Here is a 17118-nt window from a genome sequence, read left to right on the forward strand (position 1 = left end):
CTTCTAGGTTTTACTGACAGTAAGAAATGCTGCTTTTTTACTGAGTAGGGTTTAACATTTTAGTTTTTCTTCCATGTAATTGCATTTGTGCAAACTTTGTACTACTCTTGACTAGGTTTTAATTATAAATCAAGGCAATTAAAGTTTTGAGAGATCTTTGTGAGATAAGCTTTACCCTTGAGACAAATAAATGTTTTCTCATTTTTAAAAACTTATGATGGTTTTGACATTTTTTATTTCAAATGAAAATAAGTATTTGCCAAGTTTTGTTTGTTTTGATTGCTCTTTGAACATAGCAGGTTTTGTTCTAAATATATGTGGCCAATATAAATTTAAGTAAGAGTTTATTCATGCCCCTTCCTAAGGTTTTTTCATGTTTTAGGTAGTCCTGAGACATGAAACAATTTGAAGGCATCTGATCAGTTTCACATCATGATAAAGCATTCTCATGTAGGGCAATTAGAAATATATAACGTCTCATTTCGTCAAACTTTAGTATATTTCAGAATGTCTTCATCTAAACAGGGAAGAAATTAATTCTTCATAGATAAATTAGGTTAACAGGGTAATTGAGATTCCTAGGTGCCTTTTAAAAAATGGGACATAATTGAAAACAGGGCAAAATTCAGAAGTTTTAGAAGGGTGTGTGGTGAAAAGTAGGCCACCCCGTCTCAACTCCCTTTGTCACCAGGTCCCTCTCTAGTGCTGTCGCTGCTTCCTAAGACTTTCTTCCAGAGAGTTCTCATGTATCTACAAACATAGTCATCCATGGTGCCCTTTTATTTTCATTCACAAAAATGGCAGCATCATCTGTATACATCTTCGCCTTGCCTTTTGTTTTAGATAGACTATATATTCTGCAGAGTGGTGTTGTTTCAAACTGTAGCATGTCACATTAATGAGGTCTAACGTAGTGAGTCACAAGCAGAATCTTTTAATTGTAGTGCATAGAATATAAAGAACCCAAGTTCATTATGAGTAACAGTGTATGGGGCTCTTCTGTTTTGGTCTGGTTTTACTGTGGTTCATGCAGAAAGTTTGAAAAAACACGTAGTGTGCACGGTTCCATGTCCTCCATGTGGACCTTTCTCTTTGTCCTTAACTGTTTGCATATTGTCCTGTTGCACAGGCTCCAGCAAGAGGCAACCATGCTATTTCCAGTTTCTTCCTAATTAAAACCACTTCAGTGAATATATGTGTAAAGAGGTTATTTTATACATATAAAGGCATATCTGTAGACTAAATACCTAAAAGGGGAATTGCTAGGTCAAAGGGCATGTCATTTTGAGAAAAAGAGTCTATCCTCATTATTTGCAGATTCATATTTGTGAATTTTCTTACTTTGTAATTGAGAGATCTTTACTCCCGGCACTTTTGCGGTCATTTGTGGACATGGGCAGAGTGGGGGGAAAATTTGAGCTGGAAAAGTAGCAAAACTTCTGGATTCGTGAGATGACAACTGATAAAAAGAGCATAACGGACAGCACTGTTGTGAGGCTGAAAACCAAAGAAACTCATGGGCAGGAAAATGAACATTTTCTTCAGGGTCAGGGAAATGTTAAACTCTTCTTGCTGCGTGTATTATTATAAAGAAATACTACATAAAATTATTTATAAGAAACATATTAAATAAGATGTCTTTAAACAGAAACACACAAAATAAGGTTACTTATCAATTGAAAATGTTGTGACCAGAGGCTTGTAGGAACCTAACCCTGTACTTCCTTTGGGAGCAATGGCTCACTATTTGCTAATTCAGTGTTTATGGTGAACTTATAGAATGTAAGTGCCACAGATTACAAGAATGTATTTCCAAATGGTCATACTCACACTGTCATTATATGAGAGTGCTCTTTTCTCTACCCCCAGGTAACATCATGTTTCAGCCTTTTGGTTTCTGGTAACCTGATAGCTGAATAATGATCTCTTGTAGTTTTAATTTTCATTTCTTTTAGTAGGAGAAATGTAGAACATATTTTCACATCTTAGAGTGATTCATAGTCCCTCTTGTTCATATCCTTTTTGCTTTCTCTTTGGATATTTGTCTTTTTCTTATTGACCTGTAGCAGATGTTTATATATCAATACTAGGAAAATTAGTCCTTTCTCTATAATATGAATTGCAAATATTTCCCCCAATTTGTCACTCATCTCTTGCCTGTTTACCCCACATGGCAAAAGATAATACTATAAACATTTTTTAATATAATCAGATGTATTATCATGTTGTAGTTTTAAAAGTTTTCTTTAAGAAATATTTAAGAGAACCGGTGTTCTATGGTCCTTTGGGGTTTGTGAGGAATTTAATTCTTTCTGCGTAACATTAAATCCTTTTCAAGCTGAGAAAATTCCAGAGTAAGAAAACAATGAGGGGTCACAGGTTTTAGAATCCAGAAGTCTAGTCTGAGTCATAGGTACTACACTTGCTCAGATAGCCTCAGCCACATTACCTCTCTTCTCTGAGCCCCAGGTTCCCCATCCAGGCTTTGCTGAGTTCCACTACGAAAGGCAGTGCCTGGCGGACGATAGATTCTCAGTGTTAGTTCCTCTCCTGCCTCCCTGAAGTCCTCCACCAAGAAATACTTTGTTAAATTGTTTGTTAATAATATATTAAATTATTGAGCTGAGACATACACTAAAAGAAATGAAATAAGATGTCTTTTCAAAAACGTTTTGTAATTTAAATTGTAGACAGTTCCTGCTGTGTTCCAAGCTAGCCTGAACTAGTAACTGATTTGAATTGTTGTTATTAAAAATAATGTGTTGACATATGGACACCTTATCTTTGACAAAGGAGGCACGAGTATACAATGGAAAAAAGACAGCCTCTTCAATAAGTGGTGCTGGGAAAATTGGACAGCAACATGTAAAAGAATGAAATTAGAACACTTCCTAACACCATACACAAAAATAAACTCCAAATGGATTAAAGACCTCCATGTAAGGCCAGACACTATCAAACTCCTAGAGGAAAACATAGGCAGAACACTCTTTGACATCCATCAAAGCAAGATCCTTTTTGACGCACCTCCTAGAATCATGGAAATAAAATCAAGAATAAACGAATGGGACCTCATGAAACTTAAAAGCTTTTGCACAGCAAAAGAAACCATAAACAAGACTAAAAGGCAACCCTCAGAATGGGAAAAAATAATTGCCTATGAAACAACGGACAAAGGATTAACCTCCAAAATATACAAGCAGCTCATGCAGCTTCATATCAAAAAAGCAAATAACCCAATCCACAAATGGGCAGAAGACCTAAATAGACATTTCTCCAAAGAAGACATACAGATGGCCAACAAACACATGAAAAGATGCTCAACATCACTCATCATCAGAGAAATGCAAGTCAAAGCCACAATGAGGTATCACCTCACACCAATCAGAATGGCCATCATCACAAAGTCTGGAAACAAGAAATGTTGGAGAGGGTGTGGAGAAAAGGGAACTCTCCTGCACTGTTGGTGGGACTGTAAGTTGGTACAGCCACTATGGAAAACAATTTGGAGGTTCCTTAAAAAACTACAAATAGAACTACCATATGATCCAGTAATCCCACTCCTGGGCATATACCCAAAGAAAACCATAATCCCAAAAGAAACTTGTACCATAATGTTTATTGCAGCACTCTTTACAATAGCCAGGACATGGAAGCAACCTAAATGCCCATCAACAAATGAATGGATACAGAAGATGTGGCATATATATACAATGGAATATTACTCAGCTATAAAAAGGGATGAGATGGAGCTATATGTAATGAGGTGGATAGAACTACAATCTGTCATACAGAGTGAAGTAAGTCAGAAAGAGAAAGACAAATATTGTATGCTAACTCACATATACGGAATCTAAAAATGGTACTGATGAACTCAGTGACAAGAACAGGGAAGCAGATACAGAGAATGGACTGGAGAACTCGAGGTATGGGAGGGGGTGGGGGGTGAAGGGGAAACTGAGAAGAAGCGGGAGAGTAGTACAGACATATATATACTACCAACTGTAAAATAGTCAGTGGGAAGTTGTTGTATAACAAAGGGAGTCCAACTCGAGGATGGAAGATGCCTTAGAGGACTGGGGCAGGGAGGGTGGGGGGGAATCGAGGGGGGGGCGTCAAGGAAGGGAGGGAATATGGGGATATGTGTATAAAAACAGTTGATTGAACCTGGTGTACCCCCCAAAAAAATAAAATAAAATAATTAAAAAAAAAAAAAAAAAAAAAAAAAAAAATAATGTGTTGGTACCAAGCAGCTTGTTTTTTGGTTTGTTTGTTTGTGAAAAGAGTAAATGAAGACTGAATTTCTAGACATTGAGTTCCTTTCTTTAAGAACTCCTAAACTCTGTATCTAGAAACTTTACTGAAAACCTTTCAGTAGAAAAATGTTGAATGTGATCAATCAGTACACCCAATTTATCCTGTTTTGTAAAGTCTAAATTTTTTATGTTACATTTCCTTAAAGCGGGCTTTATTTTTAGAATAGTGCAGTTTGAAATCATCAAAATTGTGTCTTAAAGAATAATGTGCAGTGTTTTTAATCCTTCACTTTCATTGTTAGATTGACTATATTTCCGTGTATTTTTCTTGGCCAATTCATGAGCAGTTACCACCTTAACATTTGGGGAATAAGGAGAGATCACCTTGTTAGAAGTGCCTGAACTTTGTATTTAGATATGATCGCATTGTCACTACTCTGGGGAAATTCAGCAAGACTTGAGTCCTTTTGCTCGATTAGGCAATTCAGAATATCCCAGACCTGGCTCTGGACTTCAAGATTTTTGAAGTTCAAAGCAGATGTGTGAGGAAGAAAAAACATCTGGCGAAGAGAACTTGCTTCATTGCGTGATGCTATTTTGCTGCCCTCGTCAGCAGGGCGTCTGTTGAGCAGGTTGGCAGGTTTGAGAATAAACTAATGATGAGGGAATGAGCCCCTATCTGAGGAACTCAGTGTCGCCCCTTATGATTCTTCCTTCCCACGTGTCTGGCAGAGCCTTCAGAGTCTGGGACCAGACCACTGAGCCCGCAAGTTGTGTCTCAGCTCACACACTGTCTTCGGGCTTAATTAGCTCGGAGATGCAAACAGATGGATGGCCCCGGACCCAGAGGGTTGCTGTTGAGCAGGGCAGTTTTATTACTGGCGACTTTTGAAATTTTTGTGAAGTGCATCAAAACTTTAAAAGTACTTTAAAAAAACTTAAAATTTTGAAAGTAAGTACTTGAAGGTGACAAAGTTTTGTGTGTATCAGTATTTTTCTTTCTGTAGCTTTTAATTTAGATATAATTTCAGACTTGGAAGTTTCGAGAATAGTATCAGTACAAGGGACACCTGTGATTTCTTTCCCCAGATTCACTCATTGTTTTCATTTCCCTCATTTGTTTTTCCATCTTCACTTCCTCCTTCCCTCCCTCTACCCTTTACACACACCATACACACACACCCCCCCACACACACGTACATTTTTTTTCTCTGAACAACTTGAGAGCAAGGTTGAGAGATCAGGTGTCTTTACTCCTAATAGTTCAGTGCGTATGTCTTAAGAACAGGTCATTCTTCTAAATAATCACAGTGTGGTTATCAAAATCACAGAATTTACTATCGATACCACACTATTACCTAATCCATATTCCATTTTCAAATTCCATCAGTTGTCTCATGAATGCCCCTTCAAACACCCCCTGCCCCCGTCCAGCTTTCATCCCAGGAGATCACATTGCCTTTAGGTGTCATGTTGCCTTTGTCTCCTTTATTTTATTTTTTGACCATGCTGCGCAACTTGTGGGGTCTTAGTTCTCTGACCAGGGATCAAGCCCGGGCCCTTGGCAGTGAAAGCATGGAGTCTTCACCACTGGACTGCCATAGAATTCCCTGGGATGTCTTTGTCTCCTTTAAATGGGAGCAGTTTCTCAATTTTCTTTGTGTTTTTTGACTTTGACATTTTTTGAAGACTTTAAGCCAGTTATCTAGTAGTGTTCCTATATCAGATTCATATGGTGTTTTCTCATGCAATTCTGGTTCTGCATTTTTTCTGGTTCTCACACCCGAGAAGTGGCAGTGGGTCTCAGGGTGTCTTATGCAGAGGCACGCTGTGTTGATTTGTCCCATAACTGGTGATGTTAGCTCCCATCATTCGACTAAATTGGAGTCCATTGGGTTTCTCCATGGTGAACTTACACTTTGCCCCTTTATATTCCATAAGAATTTTCTGGAGAGATCACATTGAGACTATGTAAATAGCCTGTTCCTCTTCAAACTTTCCTCGTTTTGGGAAGCATGATGGTTTTCTAACTCTCTTATTTCTTCTGCATTTATTAGTTGGCATTCTGCTGCAAGGAAGTGCTTTCTCTTCTCCTCCATTTTATTTATTCCTTTGTTTGCATCAGTGAGACAGGCTGGGACCTGGGACTGGGGACTAGTCTGGGCTCATTGGTTTTAATTTTGTTCAGGGGTGATAACTCTTTACTGTTATTATTTACTTTGATACTTAGATTGACACAGATATGGCCATTGGGAGTCCCTGCAGGCTAACCCCTGGGTCCTTTTGAAAAGTCCTCATCATCCTTTGAGCACTTCCTTATTTCCTGGCACAAAAAGATGTTCCAGATGAGTTTAATATTTTCTCTGCCCCAGCCCTGGAATCAATGTTTCTCCAAGGAATCCTGGTTCCTTTTCATGGAGAATGGTGTTTAAAAACCTAGACCTGAGATGCGTGTATGTGTGTGTGTGTGTGTGTGTGTGTGTGTGTGTGTGTCTTTGAAAGGAAACTGTTCAACACGTTATGGAATATTACATTTGCTAAATCATTGTGTACTGTAGGTATGAGCGTGTGTGTGCATGTGTGTGTGCGTGTTTAATGTTACAAGTTTCAAACAGAAGAGCATTTATTTTACATGTAATAATCATAAGTTTTGACAAGAAAGAAATGCATTTTTCATTTCACAGTAAATGGTATTACACAGTTTTGAGTACTAAATCATCTTGACATTTATGAAGGAGCGAATGGAAAGTAGGGAGCCCGAGTGTGTTAAATATAAAGCTATCTTTAACTGTTCTATTAAAAAGCAGAGATTTATTTTCCATCTGTGATCTGAATGTACCTATTTATGTTCTCTCCCATGGCAGTGGAATTTCTGTGGAGCCACACGACGGAGAGCATGTGTGTTGGGTACATGTCCGCCCAGGACGGGAAGGCCAAGGTAAGCGGAAAACCTTCCAGCCGCCGTGTGAACCTCTAACTGGGCAGGTGGACACCATGGACGTTTTTCAGCCTCTCTGGGCCGGTAGCTCTGTGATCCTTATGAGAATCTGATAAAGAGCAGTTAACGATACCAAAGGAAAATAGCAGATCTCTTTTGCTTTTGATGATGGAGCATAGGAGATTAGGACAGACCTTCTTTTTTTTCTCCCCCATCTTGTTCTTTTTTGTCTGTTGTGAATAACTGGAAAAGAAGAAACTGAGGATTGGGATGAGAAAACAGGTGTGCTGCTGACGGGCTGACGGGTCTGGGTGATTTTGCCAGGAGGGTGGGGATAGCTAAAGGAAACGGATGCAAAGTTAGATGAGCACTTGGACCGCACCCTGCGTGTGTGAGGGCAGAGGTGCCTAGCGTGCTTGCAAGGACGACCTGGCTCATGCTCCAGTGTGGTCTGACACGGCGGCCTCGTGGCAGAGTCAAAGGTCTGTGCCCGGTGTGCCATGTGCCCGGGCCTTCGTCCCCCATGAGTCACAACAGTCACAGAGAATGTCCGTGCTACTCCTGAGTAGCTTGGCTTCCCTGCACTCACAAGGGGTGAGCCTGGGAGTCAGAAACATACTTTGTGGATTCATTTTATACTGGCCTCATGTTCTTGTTCATAAAATTTTTAGAAACAGCTGTGGCATATGATGTTTACTTGGCTTTAAAGTGCCTCAATTACAAAGCTGTAAAGTTGGGCAGCCTCTTTTTCAGAGGACATGATTTATTTTACACTTTTGGAAATGCAAGTAAGGAAACTTCTGATGTAAACTGTCTGATATAGATGGGCTCATTAACAAATTGAGGCTGCATCTAAGAAGGAATAATTTCTCGCTTATTCGTCTTGTAACACCCATCCAGGCTGGCCTCTGAATATTACCCAGCAGGCCGGTAGTGTCACAGGGCTTTGGGAGGACAATGTTCGAGAGCTTAGGTTTGTGAAAACATTACTGAGGTCGCCCCCACCTTTGTCTCACCCCCCCAGTACAATATTCAGGTTGTACCAGTACACTTATTTCATTAGAGAATGCATGAAGATTGCTTTGTTCCGTAGTACGTAGAGAAGAAAATTGTAATGGCTCATTTTAAAAAGGTGATTTATGGGTTTAGAGCAACACTATCTAAAATAATTTTCTGTGTTGATGGAAATGATTTATATTTATATTTATATTGTGTTGTCTGATAGGATAGCCACTAGACACATGTGGCACTGAGCAGTTGAAATGTGGCGAGTATGCCCGAGGAACAGAATTTAAAATTTTACTTCAGTGTAAATAGCCACATGTGGCCAGTGGCTACCATACTGAACAGCACAGGCTTAAAGAATGAGTGGAAAAGTGGCTATTTAAGTAAATATTTTCAAAACATTTTTTTCTTCCCAATGGCGAAACATTTCCCGAATATAAAATAAGCCGAATAAGCTACAAGAATCCTTGCCCAAGAATGGCTTGTAGCCAGTTGTTTCTCTCACTCCTAACACGTTGAATCTGAGCTAAAATTGCTTTTTAACAAAAAAACATGGAAGAGGTGGACGTTAGTACTGTAGCTGGTCTGAAGCCTGTCTGGTGGGGATGGTCAAGTTATTAAGTCCCGTTGGCGGAAACGTTCCCGTTATCCCTGCTGGTGGCCTGTGGGAGACACCTTGCTACTTAACGTGAAATAAGGGAGGAAAGAGAGCAGAGAGTCCTGCCTTGAGCCCGAAGATATTTGGCTTCCAGTTGCATCGCTCGACATCTGGTGGGTGTGGTTTTCATATTGCTGGTAAATTCTCCAGCTGCTGGTATTGATGGGCCAGCAGATACAGCTGCTCCTCTTGCCTCACTTGTAAGTTATGTGTTTGACCTTCCTTGTAGAGAGTTAATCCCTTTCCCTTTCTCCCTCCTTTGAGCCTGTGACTACAAATGCTTTCCCCTCAGAAACTGACCAAACAAAAAACCCCGAAACACTAAAGCTTTGGTTGCTGACTGCTGTTGATCAAAAATAAATAAATAATACAGGAATATGTGTATAAAAACAGATGATTGAACCTGGTGTACCCCCCCCAAAAAAAAAAGAAAAAAGAAAAAAAAAAATTATGTGCTGGCTACAAGACACAAGTTTTAAATATAAAGACACAATAAAAAAGTAAATAGCCGGCATGCGAGGGCAGCATTTATAGATATAAAACGGGATATTATGAACAACTCTATGCCATCAGTTGTTAGATAAAATAGACATCTTAGATTGAATGGACACATTTTTTGAAAGAGATATCTTTTTTAAAATTTCTTTTGTGTAAGCACACCCAGCAGTGGGATTGCTGGGTAATATGGTAATCCTATGTTTAACTTATTGAATAACTGCCAAACTGTTTTCCACACAGACTGCATCATTTTACATTCCCACCAACAACATATGAAAGTTACAATTTCTGTACATCTTCACCAATTTTTTTCCATTAAAAAATAATTTGCCCAATCCAAAATAAATAAATAAATAAAATAAATAAATAAAAATAAACAAAAACAAATCCAAAAAACCCCCCAAAGCCCATCTCTTCTGTCATAAAGCCTGGAATTTTATTGTATTGCAAATATGACAAAGCTATAGATGAGAAAGAGGAGCTAGAGTGAAGTTTATGTTCTTTTTAAGAGAGTAAGCTTTCGGCCTACCCCCTGAGTTCCTGACTTCTATGAAAGAGTTATTGAATCGGTGGCATCTCCATTCAGCATGGTGATGGGTTTGTGAAACATGCTCTCATAGGATATCGCAGACCACAGCAGCAGAATGAGAAAGAAGGCATCTTAATTTTATTTTTTTTTGGCCGTGCTGCATGGTATGCAGGATCCTAGTTCCCTGACCAGGGATCGAACACATGCCCCCTGCAGTGGAAGCACGGAGTCTTAACCCCTGGACCGCCAGGGAATTTCCAGAGGCATCTTTAAAAAGGAAAACAACAACAACAACAACAACATTTTTTAAAATTTAAAAACTACTTCTGAAAGTTTTGTGTGTGTGTATGTGTGTGTGTGTTGGCCATGTTTCCTTCAGTTTTTAAGAAAAAACAGAAGACATTTTTCATTTTCACCGTGAACTTTATTGAACAATGTATTCATCGTTTTGTTCCACTACTTTCTGCCATTTTTTCAGGCAACTTCATAATTCTATCTTCCCAAAACTTATCTTTTTGAGCAAAGAACTGTTCCAGGTGCCTTTCATAACCTTCCAGGGAATTGAATTTTTTTCCATTAAGAGAATTTTGTAAAGACCAAAATAAATGGAAATCCAAAGGTGCAATGTCTGGTGAATACAGAGGATGAATCAGAACTTCCCAGCCAAACTGTAACAGTTTTTGCCTGGTTATCAAAGAAACATGCAGTCTTGTGTTATCCTGATTCAAGATTATGCATTTTCAGTCAACTAATTCTGGATGCTTTTTGTTGAGTGTTGCTTTCGGTTGGTCTAACTGGGAGCAGTATTTGTTGGAATTAATTGTTTGGTTTTCCATAAGGAGCCCATAATAGAGGAGTCCCTTCCAGTCCTTCCGAATACACATCACCTTCTTTGGATGAAGACTTGGCCTTTGGTGTGGTTGATGGTGGTTCATTTCACTTGCTCCACGATCTCTTCCATTCCACGTTATTGTACGATATCCACTTTTCATGGCCCGTCACAATTTGTTTTAAAAGCGGAACATTTTTGTTACACTTCAGTAGAGAATTGCATGTGGAAATATGGTCAAGAATGTTTTTTTCGCTTAACTTCGCCAAACGGCAAAGCAATGAACAAAACCAAGCTGGTGCGAATGATTTTCAGCACTTGATTTGGATATTTTGAGTATGTTGTCCCCTGTGGTATAACTTTGATTGTTCTCAGTTAATGTCTCAATTCGATTTGATCGCTGTCAACTTCAACTGGTCTACCTGACCATGGACCGTGGAGCGAGAGCTCTCCAGTATGAAACTTTGCAAACCACTTCTGACACATTTGATCAGTCGTAGCACCTTCTCCATACACTGCACAAATCTTTTTCTGCATTTCAGTGCATTTTTACCTTTCTTGAAATAATAAAGCATAATATGATGAAAATGTTGCTTTTTTCTTCCATCTTCAATATTAAAATGGCTACCCCAAAATTCATCAATTTTGATAAGTTTTTTTTCTTTTTATGAGTGCTGGTATACCAGCTGTCACAGTACAGTCTAACAAAATCATTTGAATGAAGTTAGAGACAACTAAGCAGTACTAGAGCCATCTTACATAAATAAAAGAACAAACTTTTGGCCAACCCAATAATTTGCCCTGCTTTCCAAAAATTGCCTTCTTCCTGCTTGTTACCAAATTCCAAAAACTAAAGCCACCTGGCCGTTTGAACATTTTATATAAACTATGTTTAATCCAGGCTAATACCTTGAATTAAAGTTCACCTCAAAAAAATTGTACGGGTTCAAAAAGGCTGGATAATAACTAATATCATTATAACTAGAATCCATACATAATTTGATTAAATAAAGGTAGATTCTTTTATGTTTCTTTCTTTTTTTTAAATAGAATGCTCTTGTAGTTATATACCTTAATTTAATTTCTAAACCCCTTCTGTAGCATGAGTTAAAGAGATTTCTTTTCATTGAACCAAAATTAGGGCATTGATACCAGTTGGATTTAAAAATCAGGTTACCTATATCCTACCCAAGATAGCAGGCAGTTAATGAACGGTTTTTAATAAATACCCAGTGTGTATGCACTACTGTAATAAAAACAGATATTAAAATTGGCATGGAATTTATTTGGGCATAATAAATGAAAGTTAGGTTTCTTTTACTATGTAGAGGTCATTTTTTATAACACAGTGAAAATACCGTTATAAAAATTCATCCTTGAGGAGGAGCAGGCTATTTTATGGTCGGTCTTAAGGTGTTTCCCCACAGATTCTTATTAGTTGCAGGGGAAAATAATAAATATATAATGGAGAAACCAGGCAATAACTTGACCATGTGATCAAAATTAATGTCATGAGTGAGGGGCAGATGGACATCATGTGCCTCTGGATGTGAAAACCTAAGAAAGACACAGCATCACTTTTGCAGTATCCCATCTGGACGCACACAACCTGAATCTAATCACAAGGAAACATCAGACAAATTGAAAATGAAGAACATTCTAGGAAGAAAGAAAAAGGGGACTGTATTCTTCAAAAGTGTCAATGTCATAAAAGACAAAGGCTGAAGAAATGTTCCAGATTAAACAATATTAAAGAGTCGTGACAACTAGTACATGCAATAACTGATCCTAGGCTAAATCATGTATGGGATGGGAAAAATGCCAAGAATATATTTGTAGCTCACTTTACAAAATGGGGTATAGATAGTAGAAAATGTTGTATCATTTTAAAATGTATTCGTTATAACTCTACTGTGGTATGTAGGGAAATATTCTTACCTTTAAGTAAGAATATTCTTACCCTTACAAACTGAAGTATTTGGGGGTCAAGGGCCATAATTATACAATATCTTCTCAGTGGTTCAGAAAATAATATGATGTGAATGGATGGGTGGACAGACAGATAAGATAGCAGATTCCAAAGCAAATGAAGCAAAATGTTAGCAATGGATGAACCTGGGTAAAGGATGTGTGGGTGTTCCTTGAACTATTCTGTAATTTTGAAATTATTTTTAAATAAAAAGTTTTTTAAAACATCCCCCTTGCGACTTCACTGGTGGCACAGTGGTTAAGAATCTGCCTGCCAATGCAGGGGACACGGGTTCGATCCCTGGTCCAGGAAGATCCCACATGCTGCGGAGCAACTAATCCCGTGCGCCACAACTACTGAGCCTGCGTGCCGCAACTATTGAAGCCCACATGCCTAGAGCCCATGCTCTGCAACAAGAGAAGCCACTGCACTGAGAAGCCTGCGCACCACAACGAAGAGTAGCCCCCGCTCATGGCAACTAAAGGAAGCCTTCGCACAGCAATGAAGACCCAACACAGCCAATATAGATAGATAGACAGATAGACAGATAGATAGATAGGTAGATAGATAGAAAGATGATAGATAGATAGATAGATTGATAGATAGATAGATGATAGCTAGCTAGCTAGCTAGATAGACAGATAGATAGGTAGATAGATAGATAAAACAAAACAAAACATCACCCTTGTATATTATGGCACACTTGATCAGTTCTTGCAGTTGAACAAGTGTCAGAATGGGTGCAGCGCCAGGCAGCTGGAGCATGGGCTCCCCCTCCACTCCTTGCAGACTGTGCGACTCAGTGTGGTCGCTGTGCCTCTCTGGATCCCAGAGCTCTGCTGTGTCAAATGAGAGTAAGAAAACCTGACTCTGCCTTAAGTCTTTCCCAGGATCAGGCTTGATAGGAACAAAGAAACAAAATCTTATCTGTCTGAGTACAGACGAGGGGACCCCGGTTAAGTCCTTCATGTATTATGGATATTATATATGTTATGGCCCTAGAAACTTGCTTGCCATCTGCAAAATTATAAATTCTACATTCCAGATTAATAAGCATATGTTAATATTCAGTTTTCAGTAGGATTTTTGCAACCCCAAATGTGGTATCTACCATGCTTTGTTTTTACGAAGATAGTTTCTGGGAATTTTTAAAAATCTCAATAAATGTCTCTGTAGAAGGAAGAGCACAGATGAGATTTCTGAGAGCATTTTACTAAGCTTAACTTGCATCTCAGTAAAAGCCACGGGTGGAAGACTTAAATGTAAAACATGAGGTACGCAAGAGGAAGTTACCAAAAGAAGTGAGAAAAAGATTTCCACTCCTAATTAGGATGAAGAAAGTCACAGGGGACTGTAGCTCCTACTCCCAATAATGAGAATGAGCCGGATAAACTATAAAGTCATAGATTTTAAAAATTATCCAAAAAGCTGAATATGGTAGAAAAACTCAAGTGAACTCAATTCCAGAAAGAGATAATCCTTTCCTAGGAGAGGAAACAGCTCTGACTGCTTCATTCCTGATAGAGCAGCAGGAGGAGAGTTCTTTTTTAAAGGTGTCAGCAGGACCGTCTGTAAAGAGACAGTGTGAGAGAGTGGGTGGGGCTTCCTAGGTGGCGCAGTGGTTAAGAATCCGCCTGACAATGCAGAGGTCACGGGTTTGATCCCAGCTCCAGGAAGATCCCACATGCCATGGAGCAACTAAGCCCATGTGCCAAAATAAAAAAAATAAATAAATTAAAATAAGAGAGCGGGCTTTGGAGTTAGCCAGACTTGGATTTCCATCCTGAAGCCCCTGCTTTGTAACCTGAGGCAGGTTACAACTCTGACCCTTGGTTTCCTTATCTTTAAAGTGGGACTATTACTGATGCTTTCATAGCATTCTGAATATGAACTGAATAATAAATTCAAAGTGCATATGATAGAGCTACATACATTATGATGGGTGGTGGTGGTAGTGGTGGTGGTAGGAGGAAGTGATGGTAGAAGTGGTAGAGAGTCTCTCAGGGCTGTCACCCCGCAGCTCTGCGGCCTCATTTACATTGTAACTGTGCCCCCAAAGATGCCATGTACATTGCCTACCACAGGAGTGATACCTCCTGAGTTTTCACCCTGCTCCCTGGTGGAGATGGTAGGGGTTATTTTGACAAAATATAACTCTAACTTGTAAATATAAACCAACTGACAAGTGAATTCAGAGATCCCAGTCAAGGAAAAAAAAGTGTTTGAAGCTACAAGAATAGACGCACGCGCGCGCACGCAAACACACACACACACACACACACACACACACACACACACACACACACACACACACACACACACACACCTCTGCAATTCAGGCCAATATGGTGGTAATGCAGCCCTTCCTAAAAGCTTTCTGACTAGACATCTGCCAACTTGACAGCATCACAAACTTAGGTTTTTAAATGAAACCTAAGTTGCCTGCAGCATTCCTGTTAAGCTCACCTAACTGAATAATTTTCCTTTTAAAAGTAAGAGGAAAGACTATTGTTTACTAGCTACTGTTGAGTATCTCTTGTGTGAATGCAGGCAGCCTTCTCAGATTCCTCTGAACTCTAGACCGTGGAACACCTTTGGGTGTGTTGACCATGAGTTCCTTAAAAGGAACTTCACTTCCACAATTGTGGCCAGTACATTCAGTCACTGGGTGGATTTATTGGACCATATTTTAGATTTATGAAGAACCACTTAGATACAACTTGGCCTTAGTCTAAGCCAAACTTTAACTGCTTTTGATAATCTAGTCCCCATATTACCCAACAACTGAAGGAGTCTGATCGCTGGCAGAAAGCCAACTGCCCTGGGATGGTGTTAGACTGCCGCAAAGAAGCTATGTACTAGGAAAACATCCCAGACAGCTAAGTTTGGCAAGTGCACTTACGGAACAGAAGGAAAAGTGGCTAATCAGTGATTTTACTTGTACCTTTTAAGCTTGCCCAGAATTTCAAATATAGAAAATTGCATTTCTTTTCCATACTCTTAGGACTGCCAGGAGGATCCCATTGGGTCTATTTAGAAAGTCCTTTGGACAGACAGGAGAAGATTGTAGAAGGTCGAATATATGAAAAGCGAACCTGAAGACAGAAGTTTCCTCAGCCTCAAGTTTATTTCTAAGGGTAGTTGGTAGTTTTATTTTTGCCTAATTAGTCTTATGCCATCAGTTTCTTCCAAATGATTCATTTGACAGTTCCAAAGCAATAAATAGAAAAACACAAAGAGGGAATTCACCATGTTGGCAAGAACATAAACCTTCTCAGAGGTATTAACCATGTTTATCCAAATAAATCTCATTTTAATCATGATGGAGGGTTAGAACCCTGCAAAGATAAATATGTCTATTGCTTAGACTCGTAGACACTCCATGTTAGTTGGAAGGAAGTGAATAAACCTTTTTCTGGGGGGAGGGGGTTATAGCAACGTGGAAAACAATGAAAACATTACTTTACCTCTGTTTACTTACATAGCCATTAGTTTACACAGTTCACATCAGGTGTGAACTTAACATTAGAATGTCACCTTGTTATCCTCTAGTACCCAACATCTTAGGTAAATACGTACCCTCCCAAAGCAGACACATGCCTGCAGTTTGCCCTCAGAACAACACGTAACCCTGAGTTATAACTGAGACGAGCATTCATGAGAATGATCGGCCTTATTACTGAGTAAGTAAGGGTTACAGGGTGGCCGTTTCTTTCTCTTGGTTGGAAAGCAGTGGACAAATGATAAAAGGAATCTTTTCCTATTTATTTTTTGTTTTTTTTAATCTTAAAAAAAGGCCATGGGGAGGGTGGGGGGGACTCGAGGGAGAGTGGAGGGGAGTCAAGGGAGGGAGGGAATACGGGGATATGTGTATAAAAACAGATGATTGAACTTGGTGTACCCTCCAAAAAATAATAAATAAAAAAAAAAAAAAAAAAAAAAAGGCCATAGTCTTGCTCATGACATTCTGATTTCATGTTAACTTCCTTACGTGAAACAAGGTATTGGTTTCTTTGATTGTAAAGATTTAGGATCACCCATTGGTTTTATCTGTAAGAGCTTTTATTATATTATTTTATTAAGTAGGTGAGTAGTAATAGGAACTGAATCTACAGACACGCAGTGTACACAGAGGTACTAATGGCTCTGCAGGGCACTCACTCCACAGATGTGTCTTCTGTGAGTGGCTCCATATTGAGGTTGAGGGTAGAATTTTGAGTCCAGATGGTTGCCTGGATACAACATTTGATCCCCACTGTCTCCCCCAGTAACCTGCAGATTTGAGCTCAAAAGCTGGAGTCATCAGCAGATCAGCTTTTTAAAGAAATCAAAAATATCTACATAAAAAATTTTGAACTTATGCAAAATATACATTTTGTATAAAATTTTTATATGATTTAAATGTTTTAGGTTTTCTATAAAAATACAATTTTCTT

General features: G+C 39.0%; 1 protein-coding gene across 13 annotated transcripts in view; it reads left to right on the forward strand.

Moving 5' to 3' along the window:
• TASP1 (taspase 1) overlaps positions 1–17118 on the forward strand; it is a 230584-nt gene that overhangs the window by 194307 nt on the left and 19159 nt on the right. For 12 of the 13 annotated variants that reach the window (XR_009048367.1, XR_009048368.1, XM_057701502.1 and 9 more), the window contains one exon: positions 7121–7194. The exons of the other annotated variant lie outside the window; for it this stretch is intronic. Coding sequence is in view for 10 of the 12 variants with exons in the window: in XM_057701502.1 (XP_057557485.1) it covers positions 7121–7194 (74 nt within the window). In the remaining 2 variants the exon portion in view is untranslated. Of the gene's footprint in view, positions 1–7120; positions 7195–17118 lie in introns of those variants that run through there. 13 annotated transcript variants of the gene reach the window in all.

This window comes from Hippopotamus amphibius, chromosome 12 (genome assembly GCF_030028045.1).
Source record: "Hippopotamus amphibius kiboko isolate mHipAmp2 chromosome 12, mHipAmp2.hap2, whole genome shotgun sequence".
NCBI lineage: Eukaryota > Metazoa > Chordata > Mammalia > Artiodactyla > Hippopotamidae > Hippopotamus > Hippopotamus amphibius.